The following is a 23,891-nucleotide window of genomic DNA, read 5'->3' as shown; positions in this document are numbered from 1 at the left end:
CTGAGGTACAGTTTGCTCGGACATGGATTTTGGTCCGTGCATTGATAGATTGAGCAAGCAGGTGTCATTGTTTTTTATTTACTATCAGATTAATCAATGTTTTCTATTCACATTCTTCATTTCCTAGGTAATCTTGATGCAAAAAGAGGTCAAGCGGCTTACAATTAAGTTGTGATCTCACTCACAACTCTATGGATTGTTTCTCCTAGTTTGTCGGTGTTTGGCTTTTAAGTGTGGTTTACAAGCTCCATCTGCGGCATGGTGAGGGTGTTGCTACGTACTTTTGATGGAGGAATAAATGGTGTGCTTTCGTCACCAAGCTATGCATGGTGTGAGTATGCTTGACTGAATTGGATTGGATTGGTTTGGATTGGTGTGTGAAGCAAGTGGCACTAGATTGCTGCTTGGTTCCTCTAGCTTGGTGTTTTGTTCACGATCAAGCTGGACGGCTTGTCTTGGTTTGTAATAAAAACAAAGAAATGTTATATTTTCATGAGTGCTTTGTTAATTATTTGATTAGCAACTGTACTCTAGAGTGTGAGTAGATGGTCTTTTTTTTCCTCAAAAACAGCAGGATTTCTCCTGTTGCATAATATTTTTTTGGAATAATAATAATACGTCTAGATACATCCGTTTGAGCGTCAACTAATTCCGTACAGAGGAAGTACAAGCTAACCAAAGATCTAGCAAGAAAAGAAAGAATAGTGTGCAACAAAACCACTGAGCTAGTGGAATGCATCTACCCAACTCGGAAAACCACAGAATTCCTTCTTTTTTACTCTATGGGCTAGCAGCTTGATTTCTTCTTAAAACTTCCTTCTGCAGCTATATAAGCTTGGTTGGATTCCTTTAAAATTGAAATCATTCCTTGTCAAAATAGCAAAAGCAAATAAAAAATAACCACCTGAACAAAACACTTGATCCTATATATGTACACATAGATTACGGGTGGAACAAAAATGGTGGTTTTATGAACCTGTTTGCAGCAGCTATGAATTATAGGGAAAAATAACCGCATGGAAGAAAATATTTATGCTCTCATTCATGGAGCAACAACAAACCAATGAACACGCAGACTATGAACAAAACAGTGAGAAGTTTGGACCAAAATTTATCCAGAAGCAGTTGTAACAAAACAGTTTGCGGAAACATTAGCATTTCCTTGTCAATCTAGCTTCATTTGATACTTCTATCCAGGTGATAATGAAATTGGGTGAACAATACCATCAAGACCAGTAGTATACTCTACATGCCACTCAAGTATCTGCGACAGTAGCTGCATATACTCTGTAAAACAAATGCTATAAAGTAGAGTAATTCAGAAAATGCAGCAAAGGTATATTACGTGCTACGCTTCAGCTTCACACTGAACACAAAACTATCATGGTATTCATGCCAACAATCAGAATGTACAATCCAGCAAACTATCACTATCATCTATCGTTCGACTAAATCGACACAACTTGCAATCTACACCAAAGTCAACGCACATCGCAGAACAACCTGCATACAGGCAGAAAGACGCTACTATGTGGGTACAACATACAGCTCCCTCTGATCCTCCTTCCACCAAGCTAGCAAGAGCGCAACGACCAGTATCACTACAGCACAGACAAGGAGAAAAAGTAGGGTGCCAGAGCAGTTTCTGCTCCCTTTCCTGACTCTGGTCATCTTCTCGTTCTCAGCTCGACATTCTTCGCTTCGAGATTCGCCTGCACTGTCAGAACGCTCACTGTTGGTTGGTGGTAGCTTCAGATCTTCTATCGAGGTATCATTGCTCTGTGCATGACACTGGCTGTCATGCTGAACAGAATCACAGTAGCCGTTCCTTTCCTCAACTTCACCATTTGTACATTGTCCTGAACAGTGCCGTATCCGTCTCAGAGATGGGCTGTCGGGTAATCTGTGAGTATCTCTTTTTGATTCACTGCTAGAGCTATGAAACTGGAGCTGCTTCCTTGGGGTTGACTGCATCCAAACGTCTTCTGAGAAAGTTCCTCGCCTTGATATCTGAAACAAGTCCATGAAAGAGAAAGAGAAAGAGCAGTAAATTTATTTGTACCAAAAAAAGGTCAGGTTTCTGCAATTTCGTTCTGCAGACCAAAAGCATGTATAAAATGGAACCACTAAGAAACAGTTCTTCAATGCATCAATGGAAATATCATAAGCAATCTACAACATACATGTGGAGGATCTGTTTTGTATACATGGAGGATATCTGTTTTGCGCATGAAATTAGTAAGTTCCTTTTGTACCATACATCAAAAAGTTTGTTATTCCTATCATTTGAAAGATACCATTCCAGAAAAGAGTACAAACGCTAACTCAGACACCATATCTTGACACGATAAGCCCCAAAGTTACTATAATTGCTCATACATATGAGAAGACAATCAAGTCATCAATCAATTAAGATGTACTGTATACCTGAGAGCATCGATTAGTAGTTCGGGGTGTTAAACACATAGGGCATGGATCAGCAATCCTTGTTGATACATCTGAATACCTCCTCACTGACTTATCTAGCAGACCAGCAGAACCATATTGTGCTATCACACCGACACCATCACGATAATCAGATACAATAGTGCGAGGAAACTCATCACTGGACATTTGATGTTGTCTGTCAGAACCATTACCCAACAGTCGTCTCCTTACCCGTGCACTTACAGGTACACCTGAGTATTGCCCCACTGAAGGTTGGGAATCATGGTCTCTGAACCGATTAACAGATTGTGTATCATCGTACAGAGATTCATTTGAACCGCAGTCTCTTATCTCCGCATCATCCATAACAGAATGTGAATATGATCCCCTCCTCCTATGTCTTCCATCATGAAATTTTGCCAATGGACTAATTCTTTTGCCATGTCCACACTCTTCCTGCTTGTACAGTTTATTAGCAGTCTCAGCTGCCTGAAAAGCTGGAGTGCTGATATCTGGCATGCAATGATCCCGCAATTGCTCCATAGCTTGGATAATGCTACTGATCTCAGAAGATATGATGCTCAAATCCAAAGTCTTCATGATGGAGTGTATCATTTGAATGGATGATATGATCATCTGAGAATTGCTTGCTTTAGTACTCTTGTCCAATATACTTAAGCCTGATCTTATCAAAGACCGCCCGTAAGGCTCAAGTGTCAACCAATTCTGTTCTAATAGAGCAACCACTAAGCCTAAGTGTGAAATGGTCTGGCAGCGTACCTCCTCTAAGGCCCCTGAGACTTTTAAGCAGATGTCGTTAACTAACTCATGAGATGCAAATTGCCAATTGTTGGACTGGATAAGTGCAGTGACGCATAGAGCAGAACCAGAAGATACACTCTCCTTAGTGCTCATCAAGCAACCAGAAAAGGGACTGCAGAGAGAGCTAATGATCCCACTTTTCTCTTCTTCTGTTCCCAGGGGATCAATGACATAGCGTGATAATGTGCGTATCACCTTGGAGCAACCAACACTATGCAAGGACCCTGTGGCTGAAGACATGATTCTAATGATGGCTGAAACGATCTGGCTGATATGTGGCACAATGTTGCAGCCATGGAGTTCCGCAGCAGTCTCAAACACGCATAAGAGCTCCTCCTCAGAGTATGAGCATGGCTTGTCAGGGTCACAAAGGCGGGTGAGAAATGGTGGGAGTGTGTTCGAGTTGAGTTCTTTCACATACTGCTTCCACCCTCTGAAGGCTTGCTTTTCGCTGACAGGATCTGCCACAGAGTCTTCCAGTTCTGCATGGCGTCCCGCTCTTAAACTCCTCCCCATTGCATACACTGGATATATTCATGAAATAGAAGAAAAATCCATGAATACAAAGTAAAACCAGAAGCCAGAAGTGGAAGTAGGTAAATAACCTTAACTGATCAACAAAGGATGGTCTATTCAATCTGAAAGTACCAAATACAGCATCATTTATTGAAAATGCTTCACTTGATTTGTCACCGCCCACACTCTACCAAAAAGCATATACAACGTAAAAGAGAGCACAGACTCCACAACCCATAAAAGGAAATGCACAACTGACTACCACGCTGAAGACAGGATCCCTACATGTCTGTGTTAAATGTTCCTGACGTAGCGCAGAAATGTAGAGCGATAAACAGACAAGACGCTCTCTTTTATTTCTAAACAAACTTCCGAGATAATGTTCAAAGAGATCATGAGAAGCATCCTATACATGAAAAAGAAAAGCTCCAGCATATTATTAACACCCCATAAAATTCAAAGAGCACCTGTCTGAGTGCTACTATAAATTACAGCAGCAAATCTGCAGCAACTACTGATACCCCTTTGTGTGGTACCTTCTTGTATGCAAAATCCCCGATTTGTTAGTACGTACTTCCCAAAATAGAGAATCACCAGTTTTGAACATGGTGCCCAGCAAATCCCCCATTTTTTCAGTACGTATTTCATAAATAAGATAATGCCCAGTTTTCAATCAAACCACCCGATGCAAGTCGGAGGTATTGGGTCAAAAGACCCCGTGGTCTTCTTACTACTTTCCACCGGATGCCCGGATCTCCAGTACCAGCGGTTCAAGAACAGGGGAAATTTTAATTACACGGAGCGACCAAATCTTCCCCCCAAAACAAACCGCAACCCGCGCTACAGGTTGACTAGTCGAGGGTACCTGGGCCACGGGGAGAGCCGAGCCCTACCGGCGGAAACTAGGTTCGAAATCACGGAAGGAACACGCGGCCGGATTCGGCTGTCCGCGGCGTGGCAGAGACGGGGGAGCAATCCAAGAAAGCTAGGGCTTGCTCACCAGCGAGGGGAATCCTCCCGAGTCCGGTGGAGGCGTGGAGGAGGAGGGGAACGCCGACGAGGGAGGGCTCCCTCCGCTGGACGTGGCAGGCTTGCTCCGGTGGCAGGAGGAGGCGGGGGACGGGGAGCGGTTACGGGCGGGGGCGGCGGCGCCGGTGGGGTTTCTTGTTTCTTTCCTTTTTTCCTCTTTCCGCTGACTTTGTGGGGAAACGGACCGGCCGACGAAGATGGGGAGCGGGAACCAAATTTTATTGGGTCTGACTGGGTAATGAGCGGGCCTCATTTGGGTCTAGCCCATGACAAGAGCACGTTAGAGGTGTTGTTGTTTCGGAAATTGCTCTTGGCAACGATATTGAAAAAAAATATAAACCGATTTTTAAAGTTTAAATAGATCTGGAAAAAACTGAACATGTACATATGGACGTTTTCTATATCCTTGTAAAGTTTCAGGATTATACTTTCATATTTGAGCTACAAAAGAAAAGAAAAATGGGAAATCATGTATTTTTAGCACGTGAACGATTAATTGTAAAAGTCCGTGATTTTTTGTGTAGCTCACACCCAAATGTATTTCATCATGAAAAATTTACAAACATGCACACATTGGATATAATACTGTCTTATATTATTGGACGGTGAGAGTAGTATACACCTCTATGTAGGTGTGTACTTTTTCCAAATTTGTTTGAAACATAAGATGTTGATTTTTGCCTTTTTTCAAAAAAAATCAGCTGCCAGGAGCTCGGCGGCAAGAAGTCCGCACTCATGTTGTTTAGATTGCGTGCATCTCATAGAACCTATGTTTCATGCATCTGAAACCGATGGTCATGTATGCTTGCTGCACCTCAATTTCCGAACTAACTAATTGCCGGTGCGGAGGCATACATATTCTCGTGATCTTTTCATCCAATATTCGATAATACTTTTTATAATTAACGTGATCTTTCCGTCCAGAAATAATAATATTCATCATAATTAACGTGATTCTCTCTTCCAATGAGTGATTCTCTCTTCCAATGAATGATACTCTCCATAATTAATGTGATCCTCTCGTCCAATGCTTGATTATACTTTCCATAATTAACATGGTTGTCTCATGCATAGAATGATAGTCACCATAAGTATCGTGAAACCAACAAGCGTATGAAATCAAACCAAACCACCATGTACCATCATGACCGCAAACTCCCTAGTAGTAGAGATATGCGCGTAAACTGAAAGAAATTGGTATCATCTAGATGCTCCTCGTGCAACCCCAATTCTCTCATCCTGGCTTCCACCTAACTAGCATCTACTTTCTTTGAACCAAACGCCCGTTGATCCATTGCTTTTCTCCTCACCCGACAAACGACTCATTAGTCAACCAACCCTAAACCCTTCCTCCTTCCCCAACTCCTCAATCAAGATGGTGCAACAATGTATGATCGCCTTTGAGTTAGTTAGAGCCATAATCATGGGAGGATCGAGGAATAGGGAAAAGATCTCAATGGTGGCAAATCGCCGCCGATAGGAGATAAACCCTAACAAAAGGGGAAAATGTATTCATGCATACAATTATAAACATCTAAGAGTAAGGCCAGACCTATGGAATATAACGTACAAATTTAAAGGATGGGCAAATGTGGGACGGATTGGAAAATAGGGATGGAGCAGCCGACCCCGGCTAAACCCAGGGGGAGGAGGGGAGAGAATTAGTCGGAAGAATTCGTAAAACATGTGTAAATCGTCCGTGGGTGTAGGATTATTGCACATGTAATGGCTACATAAGTATATACATGTAATCTCCTAGAGATCTCTCCTGCAAAAATAATTCCTGAGATCTAAACAGTAACGAAAGGCCATTAAAGTCAATGATGACATTCACCGCTACTTCCAAATGAAGAAATAATTGAGACAAGGTGACTCATTATCGCCTATGATAGTTGATATATATAGTGACTGATATGTTAGCTATCATGATTGAGCATGCAAAGGTTGATGGTCAATTGATGAGGTAGTTAATCATCTTGTTGATTGTAGACTTTCTATCCTTCAATATGCCGACGATACAATTCTTTTTATGGATCATGACCTAGAGAAGGTAATGCATAATTAATTTTATCAGCTTTCGAATACCTCTCAGGTCTTAACAAAACTTCCATAAAAGTAAATTATTTTGCTTTGGCGAGGCCCAAGATGAGGCTCACCTATATGCTGAATTGTTTGGCTGCGGGCTAGGCCAGTTTTCGATCAGTTATTTGGGGATACCGATACATTATCGGAGACACTGTTCAAGAATTCATCCGATTAATCAGTTAACGGGCCAGTTAATCGCTACTCGTAGGGTGGCCAAATAAAACAACACCTATTCATCGTGTTAACTCTTTAGGCTGATTAATTGGCCCGTCAGACCGATTAATCAGTTGTTAGGCCGATTACTCATTGCTGGCCCATTAACTTGTGGGCAAACAAAGCTCAAAATTTTTGGCCCGTAACCCCTCCTATCCCCCCTCTTACACCTCAATAGCTAGGGTTTGACCAAACAATTCCACTACAGGAATCTGCTAGTTTGCCGTCTGGCGAGTACAGACGGCAAAGACCGGAATACAGACGGCAAAGAGTTTGCCGTCAGCCATGGACGTGACGGCAAACTGACGCCACCATGGACATGAGCACACTGACGCCACCATGGACGCCCGAGAAGCTCCAGCCATCCGCCACCGCGCCGGAGCTCGCCACCCTCATCCGGGCGCTGGAGACGGTTGCGGACCCCGGATCCATTGGGACCTGCCAACTCCGTCAGCGCCAAGCCGCGCCGCCGGCAGAGGAGAGCAGCGGAGACCCGCGGCGCGCGGACGCGGGTGGCAGAGGAGAGTAGCGGAGGCCGAATCCGCCGACTCGATTTTGGGAAGTGGGAGGAAGAGGAGAGTAGAGGAGGCCGAGGCCGGCGACGTGTGGAGCAGGGCGGAGGTCGGCGGTGCATGGAGCCGCGCGAAGGCGGGCGGTGGCTGGCGGCCGGCGCCGGCCGGATCCGGCGAGGCAGCAGCAGGCTCGCGGAGCCGCGCGGAGGGGGGCGGAGGCCGCCGGCGGGCGGCGGCGGCGGGGGGATCTGGCGAGGCAGCAGGTAGGTGGTGGTGCGGTGGCTAAGGGATCGAGATAAGGAGGCAGGTGGGCGGTGGGTGGTTATGCGGGCTGGTGGGGAGTGCGTGGTGGGCAGGTGGGGTGGTGGGTGGTGTGGATCGTGCACAAGAGCATCGGCGGTCGTGGATCGCTGCCATGTGATCAATCCGCGAGGTTGATCCGTGTGGTGTGCTTTCTCATTTTGCCGTCTGTAGGAGAAAAACCAAGACGGCATAGTATTTTGTCGTCTGTATCTTTTGTAGCATATGGCAAAGAGCTTATTTTGCCGTCTGTAGATAAAAAAGAAGACGGCAAAGAATTTTGCCGTCTGTGTTTTTTACTTGCAGACGGCAAAGTGAGCTCTTTGCCGTCTGTGTTTCTTTTAGCAGACGACAAAGTCTATTTTGCCGTCTGCTGCTGATGGCAAACCCTTTTTTGTCGTCTGCCCGATGAAAAGCTGACGGCAAAGACGCCCCCTGACAGTCCGTAGTGAATAGCATATTTTGGTATATTACATAGCTGAGAGCATGAGAGTATGGTATAATACGTAAAAAACAAGAAATATGTTGACAAGTTCCTCTTTAATCTACCGATTAATCCTGTTAATACGTCGATTCACCGATTAATCGCTACTCCCAAGAAGGCCGAGCAGCTACCAGTTACCGATTTCTTGAACAATGTCGGAGACTCACAAATGCTGAATGGAAATACATCGAGGGAAGACTACAAATAAGATTAAGCAGTTTGAAAGTCAAACTACTATATCTAGGTGGAAGATTGGTCCTCACAAATTTAATGCTAAGTAATATGGTACTATATACGATTTTCTTCTTCCAACTGCCTAAAGAAGTCTTGCATAGATTGGATTATTTTCGATTAAGATTCTTTTGGTAAGGAGATAGTGTGAAAAAAAAATATCGACTGGCTAAATGAAGTGTGGTTTGTCGTCCCAAAGATCAAAAGGGGCTTGGTATTGTTAAGAATACTGCTCTATTCGACAAATGGTTGTTTAAGCTGTTGTTGACGGAAAATGGGGTATGGCAAACCCTCCTAAGGAAAAAATGTGTGGGCTCAAAGGCAGTGCCCCGAGTATACTGGAAGCTTGGGGACTCACATTTTTGGGTGGGTCTAATGGCTATGAAGACATACTTCTTCCTCTACGGATCCTTCTCTACAAAAGACGGTTCGGAAGTTAGATTTTGGAAGGATAAGTGGCTAGGAAATGCTACACTCAGAGAATATCTGACTCTATACAATATTGTGTGTCACAAGGTGATACTATCGTCACGGTAATGAAATCCTTTCCGCCAAATGTGACATTCAGAAGAGATTTAATTGGTCTCGCACTTGAATCGTGGAACACTTTGTTACAGAGACTGTCCATGGTACAACTGTCACAAGGAGCCGATGATTTTCGTTGGAACCTACACGTGAGTGGTAAATTCACGATGGACTCTTTGTATAGAGCTATGATCCAGTCAGATGTGCCAGTTGATAATAATAAGAAGATTTGAAATATGAACATACCTCTTAAGAATAAAATCTTTGCATGGTATATATCCTCGTACAAAAGTCATTCTTTTAGAGAAACAAAAATTTAGAGAAAGAGAGAGAGAGAAAGAGAGAGAGAGAGATTGATGTCTACTACACAACCTTCTTCTTGTAGACGTTGTTGGGCCTCCAAGTGCAGAGGTTTGTAGGACAGTAGCAAATTTCCCTCAAGTGGATGACCTAAGGTTTATCAATTCGTGGGAGGCGTAGGATGAAGATGGTCTCTCTCAAGCAACCCTGCAACCAAATAACAAAGAGTCTCTTGTGTCCCCAACACACCCAATACAATGGTAAATTGTATAGGTGCACTAGTTCGGCGAAGAGATGGTGATACAAGTGCAATATGGATGGTAGATATAGGTTTTTGTAATTTGAAAATATAAAAACAGCAAGATAGCAAGTGATAAAAGTGAGCGTAAACGGTATTGCAATGCTAGGAAACAAGGCCTAGGGTTCATACTTTCACTAGTGCAAGTTCTCTCAACAATAATAACATAATTGGATCATATAACTATCCCTCAACATGCAACAAAGAGTCACTCCAAAGTCACTAATAGCGGAGAACAAACGAAGAGATTATGGTAGGATACGAAACCACTCAAAGTTATTCTTTCTGATCGATCTATTCAAGAGTCCGTAGTAAAATAGCACGAAGCTATTCTTTCCGTTCGATCTATCATAGAGTTCGTACTAAAATAACACCTTAAGACACAAATCAACCAAAACCCTAATGTCACCTAGATACTCCAATGTCACCTCAAGTATCCGTGGGTATGATTATACGATATGCATCACACAATCTCAGGTTCATCTATTCAAACCAACACAAAGTACTTCAAAGAGTGCCCCAAAGTTTCTACCGGAGAATCAAGACGAAATCGTGTGCCAACCCCTATGCATAAGTTTACAAGGTCACTGAACCCGCAAGTTGATCACCTAAACATACATCAAGTAGATCACGTGATATCCCATTGTCACCACAGATAAGCACATGCAAGACATACATAAAGTGTTCTCAAATCCTTAAAGACTCAATCCGATAAGATAACTTCAAAGGGAAAACTCAATCCATTACAAGAGAGTAGAGGGGGAGAAACATCATAAGATCCAACTATAATAGCACAGCTCGCGATACATCAAGATCATACCATCTCAAGAACACAAGAGAGAGAGAGATCAAACACATAGCTACTGGTACATACCCTCAGCCCGAGGGTGAACTACTCCCTCCTCGTCATGGAGAGCGCCGGGATGATGAAGATGGCCACCGGTGAGGGATCCTCCCTTCGGCAGGGTGCCGAAACAGGGTCCCGATTGGTTTTTGGTGGCTACAGAGGCTTGCGGCGGCGGAACTCCCGATCTATTCTGTTCCCCGAAGTTTTTAGGGTATATGGATATATATATATAGGCGAAAGAAGTCGGTAAGGGGAGCCACGAGGGGCCCACGAGGGTGGGGGCGCGCCCAGGGGGCAGGCGCGCCTCCCTGCCTCGTGGCCACCTTGAAGCTTCCTTGGCTTCAACTCCAAGTCTCCTGGATCACGTTCGTTCCAAAAATCACGCTCCCGAAGGTTTCATTCCGTTTGGACTCCGTTTGATATTCCTTTTCTGCGAAACACTAAAACAAGGGGAAAAACAGAAACTGGCACGGGGCTCTGGGTTAATAGGTTAGTCCCAAAAATAATATAAAAGTGTTTAGTAAAGCCCATAAACATCCAAAACAGATAATATAATAGCATGAATACTTCATAAATTATAGATACGTTGGAGTCGTATCAGAGATTAGCATGGAAGATAACCTTATTAAGAGGAATTAGCATGGAAGTACGCAATGTGTTTTCTGCCATCACGACGAAACAATAAAACATTTATTTTTCCAATGCAAATTAGTTTGTTCTATATGGTCAGTCATCGAAGGAGCTCCTGACCTGGATCCTTCACGTAATGTTGCTAATATATTAGGCAACTGGTTATATGGGATTGATCGCAAGTTTAAATTTTTTATTAGGGTGGGAGAGCTCGATGTTATTTGGTCGCTTTGGGTGCAAGTGTTTGATTGTTTGAGCAGGTATTGGTGATTTGAGCGTTCTTCTCCTACTGGATTGATACCTTGGTTCTTAACTTAGGGAAATACTTATCTCTACTGTGTTGTATCACCCTTTCCTCTTCAAGGGAAAAAGCAACGCAAGCTCAAGAAGTAGCAGCCGCCGCCGCGGATTCTAGCACTAGTAGAAAAAAGGGTCAAATGTGAAGCACATTAGTGCCGGTTTGATTTTGAGCCGGCACTAATGTGTCCATTAGTGCCGGTTCCAATGGCTAGCCGGCCGCTCTCATTAGTACCGGTTCGTGGCGAACCTTTAGCACCGGTTCGTGCCACGAACCGGTACTAAAGTGAGTGGTGGCAGGATGTTGTCAGTCTGGGGCCCCTCCAGCACCTTTCACTACTGGAATTAGCTTATTTGCCGTCTGCCAGTTCTTTGCCGTCTGCTAGCTGACGGCAAAGAAGGTCTTTGCCGTCCGCTTATGAAAAATGGACGGCGAAGAAATGGCTGATGGCAAAGAAGGATTTTGCCATCAGACGGCAAAGATTCTTTGCCGTCAGCTGGCTGACGGCAAAGAAAGAGGTGGCCCCACTTACGAGCTGATTAGATAAAACTTAACGGCTCCCCTCTTTGCCGTCCGCTAGCGGACGCCAAAGAGAGAAAAATAGCGGACGGCAAAGCACGGCGGACGGCAAAGACCTAACTTCACTAACCTAACTAACGGCCGAGCCCCCCACCCCCTTCCTCTCTGTTTCTCTCCACGACCAGATTGACCCCCCGCCGCCCCCCGCCGCCCGGCGCCGCCCCCACCCGCCGCCGCCCCCAGCACCCGCCGCCACCACCGCCACCGCCCCCACCACCCACTGCAGCCTGCACCGTCGCCCCACCACCCCGCCGCCCCCACCCGCCGACGCCCCGTCGCCCTACCATCCCGCCGCCCCACCACGTCGCCGCCCGACCGTCCCACTGCCTCGGCGCCCCGCCGCCCCCACCACCCGCCCACCACCCCGGCGCCACCACGGCCCCATCGGCCCCGCCTCCCTGCCGGCTCTCCCTGAGCTCCACCGCCCCGGAGCTCCACCGCCCCGGAGCCCTGCCACCCCCGTCGCCACCGCCACCCTGCCGCCCGCCGCCCCCGTCGCCACCGCCACCCCCCGAGCTCCGGTGAGTTATTTTTTTTATGTTTTTTGCTGTTTAATTGTTTGTGTTAGATTTAGGTCTAGATATGTGTTAGTGTTAGTGTTAGATTTAGTGCTAGATATGTGTTAGTGTTAGATTTAGTGCATGGGTTTTAGATAATTAGTTATATTATTAAAAGAAGTAGAAAAAAGATGAGAAAAGAAGAAGAAGAAGAAAAGAAGAATATGTAGAAGGGGAAGAAGAAGAGAAGGAAAGAAGAAGAAGAAGCAAGGAAAGAAGAAGAAGGATAGAAGGAAACACCCCGACCCCGACACGACACCCCGACCCCCTGACCCCCTGACCCCGACACCACACCCCGACCCCCTGACCCCCTGACCCCGACACCACACCCTGACACCCCGACCCCCTGACCCCGACACCCCGACCCCGACACCACACCTCGACACCCCGACCCCGACACGACACCCCGCCCCCGAAACAGCACCCCGACCCCGACACGACACCCCGACCCCGAAACAGCACCCCGACCCCGACACGGCACCCCGACACCGACACGACACCCCGACCCCCGACACCTCTCGAAAAGGTCCTCTTTGGCCTTCCAGAGGCCGACGGGGTCATATATTTGTGAATTATGAGTTATGTCATATATTTTTCGATTTTGTTATGAAAAACATCATATATAACTGTGTTGATTGGGTAGATTTAAATGTGCAGTTGTTTCATCGCTGCGATTTTTGGTGTTCGACGACCTCCCCGTGCGTTTGACGAGCTCTGCCCCTTCGTTCGTGGGTGTGCACAAATGACATGTCCTCCTCCCCCCTTAATTATTTGCTCTGTTCCGGTGTTCGTGCCGATGAAACTTGATAGCTAGCTATATATCTGTCTTGAATCATCAGTATGCGTAACCAATATGTGTCTCCCGTTTGAAAGCGTTATAGTTATAAATATGCATGCATTTGCATATTTATAACCGTGATTCTTTTGAATTGTCCAATGCTATCCATGGACAGCCCGAGTATGTGTAGATTGGGTTCGTTTTCCCATATGCTTTGCTCTGGATCCGACGCATAAATTTCGTCAGTGCCTCCCGTGTTGTTCTCCGGGTACACATCCTCTCTGTTTATTGCAGAGACGTGTATCAGCAGAACAGCGGGGAGGTGCTGCCGAAATTTTGCGTCGGATCCGGAGCATAGCATGGGAAAATGAACCCAATCTACACATACTCGGGTGGGATTAGGACCTATCATTACCTATTAGAGTGTAGGTTGCATGGACGTAATAAAATTGACAAAGTAGATGAACTGATGAATATATACATGGTGAATTATATATATATATATATATATATATATATATATATATTTGTTGTGTGTCCAGTAGCTCTGAAAGTCAAGATGAGTGATCGTGCGTGGATGTACCCCGGTCACACTGGTCAGAACAAATGGAGCACTGAATGGTTCACAAAAACCAAGGGGTTTGTGCAAGCCGCATTTGCAAATGGCCAGAGGAAAACCTGGTGCCCCTGTTTACGGTGCGGCAATTGGGAAAAGAGGACAGAGGCTGAAATGGGAAAACATCTGCAGAAGAGTGGTTTTACGCCCGATTATACGGTGTGGACATATCATGGTGAGTCTGCCCAACGTGACCGAGCTGAGGTGGATCGTCGTCGCACCGACAAGCATGGTACCGGGATGGAAAACATGGTGCAAGACTTCGATGATGCTCGGGATTCGGACGAGGAGATGGAGGAATCTGCAAAGGCCTTCAATGAAATGTTGGAGTCTTCAAAACGTCCGCTCCACGAGCACACTGAGCTTTGTCAGTTGGATCCCATCTCACAAGTAATGGCTCTGAAGGCTCAGTTCAACTTGGGCAGAGAATGCTACGACGCAATGATGACAGTATTTGGACGCTTTCTACCCAAAGGCCATGTAATTTCTGGGTAATTTCTCCTTTACACATTTAAAAATCTTCAACTAGCTAGTTATTAATTGTACTAATCAATATTGTCTCATTTGATTGCAGACATTCTACAGGTGTGAGGAGGGATACAAGGAGGAGGCGGCAAATGTTATCGAGAACGTCTGCAAGCGCCTACTACAGAACTTACGGCACGAGGCTCGGGTGCAGGCTGTTCGAGACTACTACGCCTTGCGTGGTATCAAGAAGCCCAAGCCGGCGTGCCGCGATAAGTTCCTGAGTAAGGAGCAGTACATGAAGGTAATTCTTAAGGCCTTGTACTTACTTCCTTCATTTAGTAATTCATAGCCGTAGCGCTCAAGTTTCTATTTGCTAACTTAGGCGCCTCCGAGATGGTGTGCGGATCGGATGGATTGTTGGGAGGTGTTGGTCAATGAGTGGTGCTCAAAAGAATGGCTAGCCGTCCACTACGCGGCCAAGGACAAATGTGCCCAAATGGAAGGTGTGCCACACCATCAAGGCAGCTCCAACTTATATCAGTTCGGGCGGAACTGGGTATGTGGTTTGCTTCATGATTCATGCAATTCATTCATCATGCTAGCTTGAGCCCTTTAATTACTAATTTACTTTGTTTCTCTCTTTCAGGCACGCTACAATAAGGCGGATAAGGTGCCAGAGGTGTACGACCTGTATGCCATGGCCCACACTGCCTCTTTCAAGAAAGTCAAGGCATTCTCTCCTTCCGACCTTGATGATGCAAACAACTTCACCAACATCTCCTCCCACGACAAGCTCATGAAATATAGAGATGAGGGGAAGGCGAGGAAAGGGGAGGACTTTAACCTGAGCCAGGGTCCCATTGATCCAGAGTTGGTGATGATATCTGGTGGCGGGAGGTCCCATGGCTCCATAGCCATTGGAGATGGACTTATCCGTTGTCCTAGCACTCTCCCGGAGATCAAGGCGCGCCAGTCGAGCTCCGCTCCTGAGATAAGGCCTCGTGAACGGCCAGTCCAATTCGCCATCAAGGTTAGTTATACGTACTCAGCTATCTTTCTCCATTACATTGTCTGTGCTTCCATCAATGATTACAAATGGTAACGAGGAGTGGTGTTGCAGGCTGCTATACAGAGTGAGAGAGATAGAATGGAGAAACTTCTGGCGGAGGCGGCGGAGAGGCAGTGGGAGTTGGAGGAGAGGACGACAACAATGTTGGAGGAGGAGAGGGCACGGAATGACATGCAGGCAAGGGCCATGTACCAGCTCCTTGTGGTAAGTTTCTTCTGCAGATTAGCCAAAACATTCATGTAGTGTTTGTCTCATTACTAACTAGTATGACCGAGTCATCAAAACCAAATGTGCAGTCTGTGTGCGAGAAGACCGGTCAGACCGCTCCGCCGATGCCAGTGATTGCTCCTGGGACCACGGTGAGTTTAATTTGAATGGACATTACTTGCTACTCTTAACATTTGAGTGTCATCATGCTAACGAGACATTGGAAATGATCTTTGGTGCAGCGTAACTCCTGACAAGCATCGCACGATCCTTCTCCAGCTACCGGCACGAGCCAACCTGCTCCTACACCTCCATGATCATGGTAAGTTTCTCTAGTGTTTTGCTTAGCAAATGCATAAAGACCTAGACTTAGCCTTATTTCCTCCAATATGCTTACCACAATGACCTAGAGTTAGCTTCTTTTCCTCCAAAATGACTTAATAAGCTTACTGACCTCCAAAACCATCCATTTTACCTAAGTTAGCTCTAAAACGATCTATACTTAGCTTTGTTTCCTCCAAAATGACCTAAGTTAGCTCTAATATACTTAGTTAACTAGGTTTGCTCAATAATGACATGTACTTAGCTTACTTATGTCAAAAATGGCATAATTAGCTTAGTTAGCTCATAAACAATCCATTTTACCTAAGTTAGCTCTAAAATGACCCATTCTACCTTAGTTAGCTCATAAATGATCCATTTTACCCAAGTTAGCTCTAAAATGACCCATTTTACCTAGAGTAGCTCAAAAATGATCCATTTTACCTATGTTAGCTCTAAAATGACCCATTTTACCTAGGTTAGCTCCAAAATGACCCATCTTACCTAGGTTAGCTCCAAAATGATGCATTTTACCCAAGTTAGCTCTAAAATGACCCATCTTACCTAGGTTAGCTCACAAACAATCCATTTTACCTAGTTTAGCTCCAAAATGACCCATCACACCCAGGTTAGCTCTAAAATGATGCATTTTACCTAAGTTAGCTCATAAACGATCTATTTCACCTAGGTTAGCTCATAAACGATCCATTTCACCTAACTTAGCTAAAAAACGATCCATTTCACCTAGGTTAGCTCCAAAATGATCCATCTTACCTAGGTTAGCTCTAAAATGATGCATTATACCTAAGTTAGCTCATAAACGATCTATTTCACCTAGGTTAGCTCATAAACGATCCATTTCAACTAAGTTAGCTCATAAATGATCCATTTCACCTAAGTTAGCTCATAAATGGCATATACTTCTTCTTCTAGTCACCTTTTTCTAACTTTCTTATTTGCCATTTTGCAGATTTCATTCACTTCACGGAAGCTAGCTTGCTATGATGGAGTGCTTGTTTTTTCTTTCATTCTCCTCTAGTATTCTTCTAGCTTGCTATGATGGAACTTGCTATCTTGATGAAACTTTGTATGGATGGAACAATGTGTATGTTCAACTTGCTATGTATGAATGGATGGAACTATATATGTATGCACGATGAAACTTATGTGCTGGATATGTCATATGTTTGCTGTTAAATAGCCCTGTGAAATATATATATATATGTCATATATTTGCTGTGAAAATTGCTGGATTAAAAAAACAGAAAAAAGAGGCACCTTTGCCGTCAGCCGCTGATGGCAAAGGCTCCTTTGCCGTCAGCCGCGGACGGCAAAGAAGCCACACGGCGGCCACCTGTGCTCCCTGGGAGCTGACCCATTTGGTCAGTTTGCCTACAGCGGCAGACCGCAAAGGCTTTGCCTACAATGGCAGACGGCAAAGAATGCCCACATTTGCCTACAGCAGCAGACGGCAAAGGCTTGTCCCGCAGTGACGTCCAGCTGACGTCATTCGGCGGACGGCAAAGGCCGGATGCTCTTTGCTGTCAGCGGCGGATGACAAAGGCTACCGTTAGCCGCCTAACGGACTAACAGCGCATTTATTGCCGTCGGCTTTCTTTGCCGTCAGCCGCTGATAGCAAAGGCCCCTTTGCCGTCCGCTTCAAAAAGCAGACGGCAAAGAAGCTCTTTACCGATGCCTACTTTGTCGGAGCCTTTTGCCGTCTGCGGCAGACGGCAAAGGCCTTTGCCGTCTGCCGTGGCAGGCGGCAAAGTAGCTGATTCCTGTAGTGTTCAGTACCGGTTTGTGTCACGAACCGGTACTAAAGGTCGTCCTACATAAACCCTTCGTCCACCCGAGCTCGCTCTGTTCTTCCCCTTTCCCCTCTCCTCTCTGTTCTTCCCCTCTTCCTCTCGAGCTCATCACACATTTTGCCCAAAATTTGTCAAGATTTGAAGGCCCCCATCCATTCAAATGATCACAAAGGTTAGCAACTTTGTCCTTTCATCTCTCATTGCTAGATTAGCTCTTGCAATGCTTTGTATAGTGATTAATTTGTCAGTTTAGTAATTTGGGAGGAATTATATGTGCTAGTATTTGATTTATATGCAATTTGAGGTCAAAAATAACACTTAGTTTGCATATGTAGGTGTGGTTTCTTAGTGCCTTCTAAATCTCCGTCGTAACCACCGTCGATCGCCCGCACCGTCCCGTCGCCGGCACCACCTTGTGGTGAGCCTCTTGTTCATGAATGTTTTATATAAAAAATTGATGTTTGTGTGATTTGGATATATAGTTACTCGTATAATTATCTTACCCGTACGTTGTTTGTTATACATAGTGCCATGGTTTTGATATCCGTCCCCATCGGCCCTCGTCCTTGTTATGATTCGGATGTGGTATATTCTCTTTTAAAACTAGTTGTTGCATTTCGTGTTTATGACAAATTATGCCCATCAAGTTGACATAGATATTTTTATCTAGGAGGTTTGTGAACCGGAAATTCCAACCGACCCTATTGTCGAGAGGTTAAATTTAGTTGAAAGAGAAAACGATTATTTGAAAGAAAAATTGAAAAGAATTGAGGGGGAGAAGATGGAATTGGAGTTGCATGTTGCCGATGTCGTCGATGATCACAAGATCAAGATGGAGAAAATGCGCTTGAAGAATAGAAAGATTAGAAAATATGCCATTGATAGTGAGGCTTGGTATCATTATGCTATTGGATCAATTGTTACCTTAGTTGCGATCTTGATCGCATTTGTTGTTGCATTTAAATGCTTTAGCTAGAGAGTTGTTTGTTTGTTGCATTTAAGTGTTGTATGAACTATATACATGTATGAACTTGTATTAGTTTGGTCTTTTTGGTGTTGTGTAATCAAGATGAGCCGACAATGGATGTATGATGACCGATGCTCTCCCGAGTTCATTAATGGCGTGCATACTTTTCTGCTTGCGGCTGAGGCAAACAAGCGGGCGGATGGTTTTATGCCTTGTCCATGTGCTGGCTGTAAGAATGATCACAATTACTCTACGTCAAGAACCATTCACGTCCACCTGTTTGAGTCCGGTTTCATGCCCCACTATAATGTTTGGACCAAGCACGGAGAAAGAGGGGTTATGATGAAAGACAATGAAGAAGAAGAGGACGACGACAGCTATCCTGGCCATGGGTTCCCTGAATACGATGATACAACAATGGGGGAAGAAGCTGAGCCGGCAATGCGGGAAGAAGCTGAAGAAGAGGCATCAGATGAGCCCGCTGATGATCTAGGTCGGGCCATTGCCGATGCAAAGAGAAACTGCGCAAGTGATTTGGATAAGAAGAAGTTGTAGCGCATGTTAGAGGATCACAAGAAATTGTTGTACCATAATTGCGAAGCTGACAAGAAAAAGTTGGGGACCACACTGGAATTGCTGCAATGGAAGGCAGATAATGATGTATCTGACAAGGGATTTGGAAAATTGCTGGTAATGATAAAGAATATGCTTCCAAAGGACAACGAATTGCCCGAGAGTACGTACGAAGCAAAGAAGGTTGTCTGCCCTCTAGGGTTAGAGGTGCAGAAGATACATGCATGCCCTAATGACTGCATCGTCTACCGCGGTGAGTACGAGGATTTGAACGCTTGCCCGGTATGCGGTGCATTGCGCTATAAGATCAGCCGCGATGACCCTGGTGATGTCGAGGGCGAGCGCCCCAGGAAGAAGATTCCTTCCAAGGTGATGTGGTATGCTTCTATAATACCACGGTTGAAACGTTTGTTCCAAAACAAAGAGCATGCGAAGGTGATGCGATGGCACAGAGAAGACCGTAAGAAAGACAAAAAGTTGAGAGTACCCGATGACGGGTTGCAGTGGAGAAAAATTGAGAGAAAGTACGGGAAGGAGTTTGCACATGACGCAAGGAACGTATGGTTTGGTCTAAGCGCAGATGGCATTAATCATTTTGGGGAGCAGAGCAGCAACCATAGCACCTGGCCCATGACTCTATGTTTGTATAACCTTCCTCCTTGGTTGTGCATGAAGGGGAAGTTCATTATGATGCCAGTGCTCATCCAAGGCCCAAAGCAACCCGGCAACAACATTGATGTGTACCTAAGGCCATTAGTTGAAGAACTCTTACAGTTGTGGAATGTAACAGGTGTACGTGCGTGGGATGAGCACTGACAGGAAGAATTTGACCTAAAGGCGTTGCTGTTCGTGACCATCAATGATTGGCCTGCTCTCAGTAACCTTTCAGGACAGACAAACAAGGGATACCGCGCATGCACGCACTGTTTGGATGATACCGACAGTATATATTTGGACAATTGTAGGAAGAATGTGTACCTGGGACATCGTCAATTTCTTTCGAGCAGGCATCCCGTAAGAAAGAAAGGCAAGCATTTCAAAGGTGAGGTGGATCACCGGACGAAGCCTCGCCACCGTACTGGTGCTGATGTACATGATATGGTCAAGGATTTGAAGGTAGTCTTTGGAAAGGGTCCTGGCGGACAACCTGTTCCGAATGACACTGACGGACGCGCACCCATGTGGAAGAAGAAATCCATATTTTGGGACCTGCCCTGTTGGAAAGACCTAGAGGTCCACTCCGCAATCGACGTGATGCATGTGACGAAGAATCTTTGCGTGACCCTGCTTGGCTTCTTGGGCGTGTATGGGAAGACAAAAGATACACCTGAGGCACGGGAGGACCAGCAACGTATGCACGGAAAAGACGGCATACATCAGGGTCATGCCAGCTACGCTCTTACCAAAGAAGAGAAGGAAATCTTCTTTGAATGCCTGCTCAGTATTAAGGTACCGTCTGGCTTCTCGTCGAATATAAAGGGAATAATAAACATGGCAGAGAAAAAGTTCCAGAACCTAAAGTCTCATGACTGCCATGTGATTATGACGCAACTGCTTCCGGTTGCATTGAGGGGGCTTCTACCGGATAACGTTCGATTAGCCATTGTGAAGCTATGTGCATTCCTCAATGCAATCTCTCAGAAGGTAATCGATCCAGAAATCATACCAAGGTTACAGAATGATTTGGTGCAATTACTTGTCAGTTTCGAGTTGGTGTTCCCACCATCCTTCTTCAACATCATGACGCACGTCTTAGTTAACCTATGCGAAGAGATTAACGTTTTGGGTCCTGTATTTCTACACAATATGTTCCCCTTTGAGAGGTTCATGGGAGTCTTAAAGAAATATGTTCATAACCGTGCTAGGCCAAAAGGAAGAATCTCCAAGGGCCATGAAAATGAGGAGGTCATTGAGTTTTGTATTGACTTTATTCCTGACCTTAAGCCGATTGGTGTTCCTGAATCACGGCATAAGGGCAGACTGGATGGAAAAGGCACGCTAGGAGAGTATCAAATAATATGTATGGACGGACATTCTCTCACTGAAGCACACTACACAGTTCTACAGAATCCCGCCTTGGTGGCTCCGTATATGGACGAACACAAGAATTTTCTACGCTCCAAACACCCGGAGCGGTCTGATGACTGGATTAGACGTGAATAAACCAGGAGTTTCGCCGGCTGGTTGCAGACACGTACCATGCATGATGCCTCTATTGAAGATGACCTGTACTCGCTGCCCCAGTTACCATCTTCGAATATAATGACTTTCAAAGGGTACGATATAAATGGTAATACATTTTACACGATCTCCCAAGATAAGAAGAGCACCAACCAAAATAGTGGTGTCCGCTTTGATGCAACAACCAAGACGGGAAAGGAAACATATTATGGTTACATAGAGGACATATGGGAACTTGACTATGGACGTGGTTTGAAGGTCCCTTTGTTTCGGTGCAAATGGGTCAATATGACACGAGGCAGGGTAACGGAAGACCCGCAGTACGGAATGACAACAGTGGATCTCAACAATCTTGCGTATGCAGACGAACCATTCGTCCTAGCCAATGATGTGGCACAGGTTTTCTATGTGAAGGACATGTCTACCAAGCCGAGAAAAAGAAAAGGTAAGGAAGCAAATGCATCATACGATGAGCCAAAGCGCCACATAGTTCTTTCTGGGAAGAGAAACATCGTGGGAGTGGATGACAAGACAGACATGTCAGAAGATTATGAAAAGTTTGAAGAAATTGCTCCATTCATAGTGAATATTGACCCAGCATACAGTTAAATGATGAAGATTTTCCATGGCTACGGCGCAAAGGGACACACGCGAAGAAAAAGTTTCACACCCAAAGATCTGGGATGTGATCGGCTTCACTATCATCACTTTCTTCTGTGCTTCACACCTAGGAGGGAATCTCTGTAATAGTTAGGGTAGTTATGTGTTTTGGCATTTGAAACGTGAAGAAATTTTATGTGCAAACAAATTCTTTCATGCATTTACTGATTTTTTCAGCTAAATGACCCTGAAACTGAAAAGCATTTCAAATGAACTCAGAAAAGGTTCAAAGTTGGCATGGTATCATAATTTCACCCACATAGCATGTGCAAAAAATTAGAGAGGGTTACCGCAAAAACTGGATGCACTTCGTGTACAAAATGGACAATCTCTTTCGAAGTATCAGGGTTTCGGACGAAAACTCATCTGTTACAAAGGCATTTCATTTTTTAAATAACCTAAGCATTACCAAATTGAATATAATGATAAAACACACTAATATTAAACATAAGAAAAAAGAATCACTGAAAAATCTATTTTCAAAGTTAAGTATTCACAAACTAGTGATTCACACAAATTTCAAATAATTCAAAATTTAAACTATTCAAATTTGAAAGCTACCGGCACTAACAGAAAGTTTGTAATTTTTTGTACCTAAAGCAAAAATATTCACAAAGAAACTCTAAATACAGCAAAAAAACAACTCAAAAATAAATAAAGCAAAAATAAATAAAGCAAAAAAAATAAGAAAATAAAAAAGCCCACCTACTGGGCCAGAGCGGCCTGCATACGACTAGAAACCAAATGTGTTGTTGGGCCAGGACGCAGGCCCGCAAAGGCCCAGTGGGCCCACAGGGCAGCATAGAACAGGTAGGCCCGGTAGGCCAACTTTGGAGACGAGCTCAAGAGAGCTACCGCACTGGGGCTTATAAACCAGTGCGGACGCCCCTCGGCTAGCGAGGTGGGACTAAACTTGCCGCACCGCACCTGCGCCAGTGCATCCCCTTTAGTACCGGGTCGTGGCTCCAACCGGTACTAAAGGGGGGGGGTCTTTAGTACCGGTTGGAGCCACCACCCGGTACTAATGGTGGGCGCTTCCCGCCACTTGGCCTGGCCAAAACAGACCTTTAGTACCGGTTAGTGGCTCCAACCGGTACTAAAGGGGGCTCTATATAAGAAAACACTTCAAAAAAAATCGTCAGTTCGTTCTCCCTCTGCTTCTTCTCCTCTGCCCCGTCGCTGCTGCCCCTCATCGCCGCCCATTGTCGCCGCCCCCGTCGCCGTCCCCGTCGTCGTCCCCGTCGTCGTCCCCTCTGCCTCGCCGTCCCGTCGCCTCGCCGTCGCCGTCGCCCGCGCTGTGAGCCCCTCTCCTCCCTCCAATCAACGCCGCCGCGCCGCCGGCGCCGTAGGTGCACATGCGCACGCACGCGCGCGCACACACACACACGATTCTGTTTTCTGTTTTTTCTGTTTTTTATACAAATGTTTTAGATGAATTAATTAATTAGATTAGATTAATGTCAAATAGTATATAGAAATGTTAGAAATTTTAGAAATGTTAGTTTTAGCTAGATGAATTAGATTAATTTCAAATTGTTATAGAAATGTTAGAAATGTTATAGAAATGTTAGTTTTTAGTTTCTTAT

The 23,891-nt window shown here is 45.1% G+C and overlaps 1 protein-coding gene across 1 annotated transcript; it reads right to left on the bottom strand.

Moving 5' to 3' along the window:
• Positions 1–1,367: 1,367 nt before the first annotated feature.
• LOC123119197 (protein SINE1) lies at positions 1,368–4,973 on the bottom strand. Its single transcript, XM_044538912.1, has 3 exons — positions 4,766–4,973; positions 2,428–3,773; positions 1,368–2,010 (listed from the first exon to the last, which is right to left on the bottom strand). The coding sequence occupies exons 2-3, from the start codon at positions 3,763–3,765 to the stop codon at positions 1,528–1,530; spliced, it is 1,821 nt and encodes a 606-aa protein (XP_044394847.1). The 5' UTR covers positions 3,766–3,773; positions 4,766–4,973; the 3' UTR covers positions 1,368–1,527.
• Positions 4,974–23,891: the final 18,918 nt, after the last annotated feature.

Source organism: Triticum aestivum, chromosome 5D, assembly GCF_018294505.1.
Source record: "Triticum aestivum cultivar Chinese Spring chromosome 5D, IWGSC CS RefSeq v2.1, whole genome shotgun sequence".
NCBI classification, from domain to species: Eukaryota; Viridiplantae; Streptophyta; class Magnoliopsida; order Poales; family Poaceae; genus Triticum; species Triticum aestivum.
Note: the sequence above shows the minus strand (reverse complement) of the source record. Positions and strands in the feature narration are given on the sequence as shown.